The following is a 12,439-nucleotide window of genomic DNA, read 5'->3' as shown; positions in this document are numbered from 1 at the left end:
AATATATGTTGAATTGCATTATTATTTTTTTTACTTAAAATTAAATTTATCATACTCAGTTCTATTTTTATGTTTAAAACTAAAAGGTTTATTTTGATATAGTTATAATATTCCAAAACATGAAAGGTGGAGATTGTCTAAGTAGTAAGTACTACCACTTCCATGTATATGTTTCCACACAAGTTTTTCTCGGTAGTCTTATCTTATTTTCGTTTCTCACCCAATGGACCTCAGCACCTGTGTGGATTCCTGATGTCCATGATTCAGAAGCGGATATGAGATGACTACCCCATCCTGGCCTCTATCTCATTTGATTTGAAGGTTGTCATTGGAGGACACAATTGCGTGAGAATCACATTGATATTCTGTTGTTATGTCCAAGCTAGCAAGCTCACAAGGAAAGAGATCTTCTGAGTATATAGATCATTTTATTACGGTTAAAGATGCAAACAATATCTTTGTGACATTTCTGATCTTTTCATTTTTTTAAAGGAATTTTACATAAAATGTTATAAGATGATATGAACAAAGATTTCATTAAAAATTACGAGGAAAGAGAACGACACACAGTAATAAAAGACTGCAAATATTTATACAAAATGAGTGTAAAGATTTGAATTACTATTTGTTTGAAGGGATGATGATAAATGACAATAGATGATGTAATGATAATATATAAAAGTCATATAGTAATAATGCATATATTTTTCGGATAATAAAAATAGCTTTCGCACAATCATAATTACAAAGGTCGTTTTTAATACTAGAATAATGCTATATTTTTTTACTATATTCTTCCACTAAATTCTCATACTAACAATAAGATATGACAAAACTAAACTACACCTACTAACTGACAACTATTTACTAACGCAAAAAAAAAAATAGCAAGTACATATAGAATTATAGATGATAAAAATAATAATCCTTTATCTTTAATATACTTGAGTTATTTTTTACCTCAACTAAATATATTATCTTATCTCATAAGTAGGAATTAGTTGTCTAATTCTTACTCAACAACTGTTGATATGTGTTCAATGATCATCAAATGAACATTTGACAATGTAAGATGTTGAGGATTCAACATAAACTTATACAACTAAAGCAAACCCCTCTTAATATTTCAATAAATACGATCCGAAGTGACCTCTTCAAGATTTTACACCTTTTGAGGCCAATCATTCACTTCATCTGTCCAATACTCACTGTCATCTATTCTGCATGGATATAGATGAGCCAATTAATTTTTTTTATTTAATTAAAAATAAAAATTATAAAAATAAAAATTAATATTTTAATATTATTTTGTGAAGTTTAATTGATCAATAATATAAAAACATGGCTTTCTTCCGACAGTGGATCCGTGATCCATTTGCAATCTTTGTGCACGCTTTGATGCTGATCCCATACACATAGGAAGCATGTACTATGGGTTTGATCTAATTAATTCTCTCACAATTTTAATGCTTGCAGGGTTTGTGTTGTTCATAAATGAATATATATATATATATATATATATATGCAAATAGTGAAAACAGTCCTATAAATATGCCAATAAAAAATGTGTCTTATTATAGCTTGCATGCCTACAAGGCTACAACACTATTTATGGGACTTGCTTAATTTAATTTCCCATGGCTTCTTTGCTTTATCTTTTAATATAGAAAAAAATTAGTTATTCTCGCTTGTGTTTTTGCTTTGTTCTTACTAAAGGTCTTTTATGCATTTAGCAATATGTTGACATTAAACTCGAGATCCACTTTTCCAAAACTTGGAATACTCCATTAGTTCTGAGAGTTCTAGCAATCATTAGAATTATGCTATATTGAAATTAGTATATAATACATAACTAAACGGAGTCATACGCGATTTTATTTTTATTTTCTCAATGACAAGCACAAAAAGCATATTTATAAGAAACTAGGCTCTTTTTTATATTGGGATTTTAAGTTAGTAACTTCTATATATTCTTTAAATGGATGGGTGTGCCAACCTATAAATGTCAAGTATTACATATCTGCAACTTAACCCTACTCCTAGAAATGTATGGAGATCATAAAAAGTCCAAAGCTAATACAATGTCAATTTTTGCATGACATGGTGTAGAAAAATCAAATGCCTCTTCCGGAAAACAAATTTTTTAGATTTATGGCACTATGTGCAATAATTTGTGAGTTATGCTTACAGGGATAGTATTATAGTAACGGGTACTTTCAGTAAGGTATTAAAAATATTCGTACTCATCTTCATATCATGCGCAAAGAATTTTTTACATTCATCCTCATATGCTTTCGGTACACATATACTTATATTCCGATTCGTTACCCGTGTGTAGTATTTTTTTTGTGTTTTCATTGCACGATAAAAAAGAAACTCCATTACTTTCTTTTTAATGTGTTAACTTGCATAGAAGAAGAAACCCAATTCAGCAAGAATAAAAACTCAAATTGAAGTTACATCAAAACAGGATAAAATAAGTTAGCATAAAAACATTAATCATGCTCATAATAAGGTTAAAAAGGAAGAAAATAATCACCATGACGAAGTCTTTTTCCACCAAGTGAGTTTAATTAGATGAATCAAACAACCCTAAAAGCTCGTTGCCTAGTGTGCATCTCATTTTCCTCAGTGTGAAGTGTTTTTCTGCACTAAAGCTCAATCTTCTGTGGCATTCTCGCCTGCATCTCTAATTGCTCCCTTGCATTGTGTGTCCATTTTCTTTCTATACAAGCACCCACTTTCTAATTGACTAAAGGAAAGTTGCAACTGATTCCAACCCCCTTCCATTTCCAACAAGGTTAAAGAAATCGAGTAGGGAATTATTCCGCATCAGAAACATCATCCTCATCTTCCTCCAAGATGTAGACCAGAGCACGCTTTCTAGCAGCAAACACACAAGCCACACCTCTTGATGCTGTTTGCAAGATACACAAGGGAACAATGGAGACACAGATAAACCAATTGAGTGGCTTCTACCAGATTAACACAGTTACTAGCTTCGCAATAGAAATATAGAGAACTATCTTTAAGTAATACCAAAAGAATTAAATGTGTGATTCTTGAATATAACAAATTCAATCTGCAGACACTATATATGATTTCCTAGATCAAAAGCTTTCTACCTCTAAAACAAATCTTTCAGAATTTGATTAATTATTTATCGCGTGGAAATACATTTTGTAGACTTCCTAAATGGGAATTCTAGTATCCATAATATGCATACATGTACGGTATACAACAAGCTTTTCCTTCTTAATCCAATATATTGGAAGATAGTCGAACAATCTACACTAGGATTTTATTTGAAAAATCAAATACCATGCATGTACCTAAACTTGTATCCAGATGCTCTACCATTTAAGGAGAATTAGATTATAATTGTGATTTCACAAGTTCTCCATTAATTTATTTCCTAGGAACTTCTGCTAGGCTGATTGTTCTCGAACAAATTCTCATGCATTGAGTCAGAGAGTGAGAGGGAGTACTCACCACTAACTGCCAAGGGAGCAATTACAGAATGAGGGATAGTCCGAGCTTTCTCATCCTCTATGTCCAGGTAAGCAACAGAATCCTATATGCACATAATTACACAAATATGACTATAAGGAATATAGAAATTATATATCGCTCCATAAAGGACATTTAATAGAAGTAGTTCAGTCCAGTAAAATTGTGGAATTCACTATTTAGGATTTAAAAGAACCAAAATGGTGGTATTAACTAATGGTAGTTTACAAGCTGGAAAGGAAGACGAAAATATTTAATACTTGTTCAAAATAAACAAATCCAGCCCTTGACAGATAAATAGATCCTCCATATGGTCCGTGACACTCTATCATGTAGGCAAACATTCTATAATGTTCTTTGGCTTCTTTCTTTCAGTAGACTCGGTAATGATATCTGCTAGTATGGCTCTTGTATGATGTGCCACTTCTTAGATGGCTTTGGTGTTATTATTAACTATTGACAGTTTCAAAGCAAATAGGACAGCAAGCAAGATTGAGAGAGTATGGTAATGTGAGAACCATTCAAAGGCCCTAACAATTTAAACTTGGGAGATGAAGTGACTCTTGACAGCCACAATATAGATAAATGACATGATTGAGGATCAACATGCTAGTTTCTCTTTCCTTTTTTGGCCTTTCAATGAGTAAAAGATGTATACAGAAGTGATATAAACATGGGGATGGGTTTCTTCTGGACAGAGGACACCATAGATAAACTGCTTGGTTCCTAGAGTATCTCAACTGACTCCTAGGTTTGCTGAATTGTAATTTATGTACACCTATTAGAATTCTATGCAGTATCCTACATATATATAATCTTATGTCCCCTTCTTCTTTCACAAACGATTTCCTTGATTTCTAGCAATTGTTGATCCCCTTTCATCTTTTTTCATAAATTCTATTATCTATTGGCTCATATACCAAGAGAGGCTCATATACAAGGCATGATGACTATCAAGTATAGGAATAAAGGTGGTCTGAAGGAAGTTTAAGAATAAGATTTACATTGAAATTCGAAGATCCTCAAGTATATACTTTTAACTTTATGAATTTGGATTTCGATACATAAACAATTTAAATTACTGGTTACAGAGATAACAAATTTACGCCATCAACCATGAAGAAAATGGACATAAAATGACTTACCTTCAAATCTTGCAACCTCCAAGCATCTATACAAGCAGATCTTGATATAGAGACATATGGTAGATCACTTGCTTGCAGAATCATCAAACAACCATCTCCTGTGCTTTCTGATGTAGTACTATTTTTATTCAGTAGCAACACAACTTGACTATCCTGTTTCCAACATGTTTGGAAAATAACAAATCATCAGAAGAAAAATAAATCAAAACTGAGAAGAAAAGTTGTATGATATATTTCTAATTTTCCAGTTGTTACCTTGTACAAAGACAGATCAACACATTGATAATCAACAGGAACAGATAACAGCACAGCTTCCAAAGAACTATATCCCTTCTTTAGACAGTCTGTGTCATGCATAAATCCTCTGACTATGCATATGCAATTTGCAATATCTGAGAAAGACTCATCAGGTACTTGGAAAGATACATAATCGAGAAACTGATTTTGACAAGTGTGGTGTGACAATGAAGCTGTAGAGGAATCCTACAGGAAAAAACCAAGGAAGAAAATTATAATTCGGCATTTTTAAAAAATTAGAGACCAACTGACATCAAATTCAAACACGACTCTTCATATATAACACAAAAGGGGCTCTAATGACCAAGAGTAAATTATTAAAAATTAGTAAAGGTGTTCATTCCATGAAGAAGTACCTCGTAATATGACACTGAGGTGGGAATTCTCATTGATGAAGATGCTTTTGGCAAAGTTGGAAGAGGAAACAGCGGCAATAAATCCTCACAAAGTATCTTTCTTGAGATTGTAGTAAAAGGCATTTGAAAAGCCTCTTTAAAGCTGAAATAGAATAAATTCACAATGAGAATCTGAAGGACATCGACTGACATAATTAGAACAATGTGAAAAAGATAAAGTGCTTATGATATAGAAGACCTGAGTCACCTGACTTCTATAATCTTCTCTGCTGAGTGATTATTGCCTATTGGCAGGTTTTTTAGGAGAACAAAATTACTAAACATGAAAATAAATCTTGTTCAGCAGTACTAGATTAATGTGGTATGCATTCAAGCTCAGTAAACAGGTAGAATAGTATATCCAGATTTCATTTTCATTATGAAATAAGCTTTTTTACACAGAACGTAAACAGATAGCTTTATTCATGACAATTTGTATAGAGATTTTTGTAATCTTGTTCACCACAATAATATCTGCATTATCATCACTAACTCAACTGGTGAGTGCAATAAAAAGGCCATGCAAAACAACAGCCAACCAACCTTATCCAACTAGGTGGAATGAAAGGGCAAAGATATTACCTTAATTCCATCTGCTGAAATTCTTTAGCCAATGTTCTCCTTAGATATTCCGTGTCAGAAAATCCCCCAAACTGAACTAACTCTCTAACTCTTTGCATTGTTTCCCTGAAGAATTTGACAATCATATTTAAAATGAGATTGAAGTCAGAAATCCGTCCTAATATAAACTATTTAAAAAACATACACGTTCAACAAGATCATAAATTTGGAAAAAATAGTTAAGCAAGTCAGGAGTAGAACTTACAAATCAATTTCAACATCATAATCGGATTCTGATATTTCGAGCAATTGTTTAACTGGATCTTGTTCATATAAAAACTTTAGGAATATGATAACAAGTTCACTGGCAAAATCAAAAGTCAAATCAGACAAACATAATCTTTTACAATCAGAATTCAGAACATTAACGAATGGTTAGACAAACCTGTTATATGGCAGAAGCTGGTCGCTTGGTTCAGACATGAGTAATTTTATACATTTTAACAGCCAATTGAAGAAGTTCGAATACTGTTAGAAGAAAAAACCAAAAATGAAATCGACTGAGTGGTTAGAATAACCAATAATTCTGGGGATTTTATTGAATCAGGACATCTATAAGCTAAGAGCGTATTTGATTAGCCTATTTTATGTTTAAAACAGCTTACAGTCGAAAGTTGGGAGAGATTTTGTGAAAAATTTGATTTCCCCCAAAAAATAAACATTATCAAACATGCACCTAGAGTTTTCAATTTAATAAAGGACTACTTGTAGAGTGTTTGAGTTTATGCCAGGTAGCTCCTAGAATTACATTTGATCTCAAAAACTAGAAGTAAAGCAGGAGCAATTTCTAACTTTTTCAAGACAATTAATCTTACGATTTCATTGAATACCCAATGAAACAATTAGAAGTTACAACTGTTTACATGTCCTAAGAAGTTTAGAGATATGTTAAGGCCTTTACGACAATGTAAACAGAACTGATATTCAAATTTGACGACTAACAGAATCACTGACATCCATTAATATGATTTGTTTATAGAAATACATACAGAATTCATATTATTATTGCAGCTCTCGTGAAATTATACAGTTCATAACAATTTAAAATCATGAGTCTATTATAAATGTTAATGATAATGGATAATACATACGAAATAATAAGGCTAAACACTGTAATATCCATCTCAAACTTTTTAAAAAGGCACACCTGCTGCATGACAGATGAAAGAACCCTCATAAATCGTTCAACTTGTACAAGTAGCATACCAGCCTTTTCTGTTGCATTGTTAATGAGCAACTCATCCAAGCCAATGGCATGATAGCGTGCACGCCATCTTGAAAATCCTCTCAGTTCTCCCATTCTGAATCCAATAACTTCTGCAGCAGGCTGGCATATGCATTTTATATTTAGTTTCATATATAAGGGCTTGCTGTGAAGTTTTTATGAAACTACGAATACTTTGAGTAGACTAAAACTTAAGAAGCAAACTAAGTTCTAATACCATGTCAAGAACAAAAGAATTAAACATCGAAAAACATCAAGCTATTAGGTAATGCACACAAATGATTTTATATCTCTTAACAAATGATACAATACACTACCATTTATCTCGAGTTTTGCCCTCATGGTCGTGCACTGCATTGTCGTTATTAAAATAATAAGAATTACATTCAGGTTATTTAGGACAACAAAATGGGAATTTAGCTTTATAATTATAATCTCAATTCCAATTCTTATATGGGATATTGAACTTCAGTCGCTTTGAGTAAGCCAAGGGGCAACAGCCTCTGATGCCCAAATCATTGTGATAAGAGAAGGCTTCCCATCGCCCTGCTTTGCCAAGACATGGCAGGAGTGCATGGCTCAAAGTTCAAACCTACTTAAAGGGTATGAAAAGTCACAGAAGATAACAAAAAAAACTTTTTGACAAAGTCTTTGTTAATCTTGGGGAAAGCTATCATAGAGCGCAATAAGAGGTTATCTGACATTAACATTTCAAAAAGATATGCTTTCAAACTCTAACACATTGTTCTCAAGCTGTAAATATTTTTGCACATGGGTGAGTACACTGCTGCACCTGGAGGTGGTCCAACACAATTCGTTGAAGTTCTTTGCCAGCAGCACAGAGAACCTTTAAAATACGCTTGACGCCCTGCAAAACAATAAACTTGCTGAATGAAAAAAAAATATTCATAAACTATCTATGAAGAAGCAACTACATGACAAGCTAGATAAGGCTGTCTATATACCACTTCACCGAGAGTGTTAACAAGAAATTGATGAACTGGTGGACTAGTCCTTGCACCACCAAGAAGGCTCAGAAACTCCTCTTGAGGAGAGGAATCAAGTCCTAATTATGAATGATATAAACAAATTAATTAAAGGATATAATGCAAACAAATTCTATTAATTGTTATTCAGTTACCATGATCTACAATCAGAGTGGACAAAGAGCTGAACTTCTCCTGAAATGTGTGCATGGCATCAGACCACTGCCTAGACATAACTGATAATGATGTCCGAACAACCTCAGTCAAATCCTCAATGTTAGAAGCTTGTTGAGCTACCTGATGGAGCTCATTTTTCCTACACAAAGGTAGAGGGAAACAAATTGCAGAAATAAGAGGCGGATTGAATTTTCATTATGGCGAGCATGTCTAATGTCATTTTAATCTGTGTTTGTCTCAGAGACAAAAGGTTTTATGTTTTACAAAGAAAAAGATTGAGGCATACAGTCAAGAAGGACTACTCATTTTGAGATTACATGGCTTAATTTTTGTCATATAGTACAGAACATCCTATTTCTTGAATAAACTTTACCTATTCCAAAATATAGATGTGTTTAGTGCTAAGCAATGCAGGCCATGCTCATTGTGTTCAGTCGTGTGAATTTTTCCCAAGTTGTTACCAACTTCAACAAGATCTCCTGAGCACATGACTATCAAACGACAAAGATCTTTTGATAAAGCAACCTAGTGACATGAAACAACATCAGCTTCCACAAGTAAATTTAACTTATGATCCTTCTCTCATATTTTCAAAGTTGAGAATACTCATTCTTATGCTAAAAGATCATACTAGTTATTCTGACGGAATCAAACTATCATTGTTTTTTCCTGCTTCTGTCCCAAACTTTGGCCGGGCATCCTGGCATGAAGTTCAGTGATCAAATAGAAGGAGAATCTACCTTATGTATAGAAGCATTTAAGAGTCCATAAGTTGTTTCTGTACCCTCACAGGAAGTAGGAAAAGTAAGGTTGTGTATGTTCTGAAATACCAACAGGCATAAGAAGTTTTCAATATTAAATGACTAAGAAAAATAAGAAGTGCATTCAATAGAAACAAGATTAACTTGATATTCATGAATAGTACTGATTATTCTACAACTATTTGTCTGACAAGAAAAGTAAAATTATTGATTTTCTCAGACTAACATCAACAATTTGTATTATACTGAGTGAGATTTAATTTATCATTATGTACTTATGCAATTAGGAAAGCCTTCTTATCTAAGTAACTAGTAGCTGAAAGTTATAGTACAGTACAACCTTAGTAAAGGATATAGTTACCTTTTCATAGACAGTTTTTAGTCAGCATAATTTATCACAAATCATTAAAATTTCATTAATGGCTAGTTCCCTCCCCCTCTATCTCCTTTTCTGTCTAATCGTTTTTTACAGGAAAAGAAATATTATTAGACAAAAAGGTTTCAAAGAAAAAAGATAAGGCATTCTTGTAAACAAAACAAACACAAAGAACTAAACCTAATAAAGTAAGCTCTGGAACAAAGCATGTTAGTCCAGACATGTGCAAAACACTAAAAAGACACCAAAAGAGTATAACCCTATCCAAAATGTAGTCTAGGGTCAAATGGAATCATTGAATATTCTAGCACTATAGGCAATAACTTACAGTGTTCCCTATAGGGAAGATGCCAAATATACTAAAACAAATGTTTCCATCTTTGTCTCCACTACATAGGATGTTGAATCTTTGGTGAGCAGAATTTGACAACTCCTGAAATGAATCATCACCATCATCCATGAAGCCATTATCCCCAGATACCAATCCAGGCATTCGAGGAACTCTGGGAGCAGGAGGGAAGAAACGAGAGGTTCTATCTTCATACTTTGAAGCATGACCACAGTCATCCTACAAAACAATTTCGGGAGGAAGATTAAAATATTAGATTCAAATGCAAACCACCCCCTTCAAAAATTAAAAATAAAAAGGCACACACAAAAGAAGGGGGAATTGAGGAGGGCATGTAGTTGTATACCATCAATATAGAAATCATTGATGTGGGATGATGCTTGTGTGCAGTTTCTGTTCAACATACAGTGCAGTGGTGATTTTATAGTTTTAACAGTTCCACACATTCTTTTCATCCCATCATATTTTCCAGTTCCGCACATTCTTTTCATCCCATCATATTTTCCAGTTCCAAACATTCTTCCAGTCCTTATTACTAATTTCAACTGGACCACAACCACTTTAAATAGGCAACCCAAACCGAACAGAAATCATCTTAAAAGAAAGATACTGCTACACGACATTTATCGGAACTAAATTTTATGGTTGGTTTATAGCTAAGCTTTTTGTTCAGCGTGTATTATACTCACCACCACATCTATTTTCAATTTCGAGCACGCAGGAGTTGAACCAAAGCATTAGAAAATAAGATCTACAGTTAAACATGTGGCTTCAATGTCATGTGACACTCAGATCTTGCAAAAAAAGGTACAAATAGATACCTTATTTTAGTATATAGTAAATATCATAGTCCACCAAATCAACTTTGATCAATCTAACTCAAAATCTCAGTAGCCATTAACAGGAAGAAACTTACTGTAACTGGGTGACTGTCCTCCTCCCAGTTGAGACATACGATGGAAGCACCATGTGATTTTAAGCTTCTTAACAACTTTCCATTCTGTCTTGCAGAAAATATAAGACATTAGTTATGTCACAAAAAGGTTGAAGGAAAATTAACCATATATTCTATTCATCACATATAGAAATACAAAAGCACCATCACAGAATGAAGATATCCACTTTCTGTATCAGGAAAATAAAGTTCTAAGTCTTTATCTCATCTTCTGATTTCCTTACTTGGATTAAAGAATATCTTACTGCTTACTTGTTAGACTAGCATATCTTGAATATCTTATTATCATCATCTTTAACAAGTATAAACTTTGGTCCATAATTGTGGCCAGTATGCATATCCAACCACGTCACAATGGTAATAAAAGTGCAGAGCAAGAGACTCAAAGCAACCAGTCTTTCTAGATGTCAATATAACAAACAGCATCATATTTGAGACAAAACATGAATTAGCTTGTTTACTCCAAAAATACAATTTTCCCCTTTAGATTGATTTCCCAAGGTACCATGTGAAATAAAATTGTTAAATTAACATTTTGATCCCTGCAGTTTTACTCAATTTTTAAAAAGTGAAATAGTTTCCTAAGTTAAATAAGCTTTTAATTAAATCCTTAGTCTAACTTCATTTGCAATGAAGTCCTTAAAACTGTACTAGTAAAGACTTATTCAAAACTTTTTTGAAGCGCAGGGACACCTAACTAAAAACTTGTAAATTATAGGACTGTTTTAAAAAATCAAGTAGAACTATAGGGACCCTAAAATTGCATTATTTGTGAGCAAATAAAACTAGTAATCACCTCAACATCATAGAGTGACAATGTTCCATCATCAAGTCCAACAGCAATTGCTTTGCCATCAGGGCGCCAACATAAAGAGGTAATGCATTTTCCGGAGGATGGTGCTATGGTCCACAACCGTTGCCAATTGAAACGATGAAGCAATATCTTAGAGTCATCAGTAACCATTGCCAGCAAGTCCTTCTCAGGATTCCACTCCGCGATCTTAACCTATTAGTAAATTATTCAAAACTCATTTATTCATGAAAAAATATATCAACAATGGAAAAAACAACACTATCTAATTGGGAAAACTACCCTAACCTCCTCTGAGATTTAGTTTAATTACACTTGCACCGGCACACGCATATTATGAGATGTCAATATAATTACAATCATTCTCTTCTATTGAAAGTGAGTGTAACGATAATCGAATCTCAAAGGGGAATGAGTGTAATTAAGTCAAAATCCCAAATGAGGTAAATGCAATTTCTCGTATGTGATTATAATTGTAATGTAACAGATAAATGAGATGGAAGGAAGAAAACCTGAGAAGCGAGTGGTTTATCGAATTGAAGTTGAAATGGAAGCACGCGAGAGGATTCATCGGTTTCCATCTTATATGTAACAGAACAAACGAAACAAAAGTGCAGTGAAATGAAGTAAAACCCTAAGCAATGGTAACAGAATGCAGAAACGTATCAACACTATGAATGAAGTTGTTGAAAACTTGATAGTACGCTGCAACGATTGCTAGTGGTACTCGTGAACGTCTCAAGTTCGAAATTGAATGTTAAATTTTGAGAGTTAAGCTAAAAGCGGAAAAATAAAATTCAAATGATGGAACTCGTGACAGTCGTAAATTTT

The 12,439-nt window shown here is 33.3% G+C and overlaps 1 protein-coding gene across 1 annotated transcript; it reads right to left on the bottom strand.

The window, feature by feature from the left end:
• Positions 1 to 2,470: 2,470 nt before the first annotated feature.
• LOC109339013 (anaphase-promoting complex subunit 4) lies at positions 2,471 to 12,331 on the bottom strand. The gene is made up of 18 exons (XM_019576377.1): positions 12,121 to 12,331; positions 11,594 to 11,803; positions 10,759 to 10,842; positions 9,822 to 10,061; positions 9,097 to 9,177; positions 8,730 to 8,881; positions 8,335 to 8,495; positions 8,159 to 8,259; positions 7,987 to 8,061; positions 7,116 to 7,295; positions 6,354 to 6,436; positions 6,174 to 6,272; positions 5,930 to 6,034; positions 5,309 to 5,450; positions 4,911 to 5,138; positions 4,656 to 4,808; positions 3,493 to 3,574; positions 2,471 to 2,917 (listed from the first exon to the last, which is right to left on the bottom strand). Exons 1-18 carry the CDS (start codon positions 12,187 to 12,189, stop codon positions 2,823 to 2,825), a joined length of 2,340 nt encoding a protein of 779 aa, XP_019431922.1. The 5' UTR covers positions 12,190 to 12,331; the 3' UTR covers positions 2,471 to 2,822.
• Positions 12,332 to 12,439: the final 108 nt, after the last annotated feature.

This window comes from Lupinus angustifolius, unplaced genomic scaffold (assembly GCF_001865875.1).
Source record: "Lupinus angustifolius cultivar Tanjil unplaced genomic scaffold, LupAngTanjil_v1.0 Scaffold_50_99, whole genome shotgun sequence".
Lineage (NCBI taxonomy): Eukaryota > Viridiplantae > Streptophyta > Magnoliopsida > Fabales > Fabaceae > Lupinus > Lupinus angustifolius.
This window is presented reverse-complemented; position numbering and strand designations above follow the sequence as displayed.

Coding starts and splice junctions, on each gene's coding strand:
- LOC109339013 (XM_019576377.1), bottom strand. CDS start 12,189: ATGGAAACCGATGAATCCTCTCGCGTGCTTCCATTTCAACTTCAATTC. Junction 10,843..11,593: donor TGTCACTCTATGATGTTGAG/GTGATTACTAGT, acceptor TCTGCAAGACAG/AATGGAAAGTTGTTAAGAAG. Junction 9,178..9,821: donor TCTTCCCTATAGGGAACACT/GTAAGTTATTGC, acceptor TTGGTATTTCAG/AACATACACAACCTTACTTT.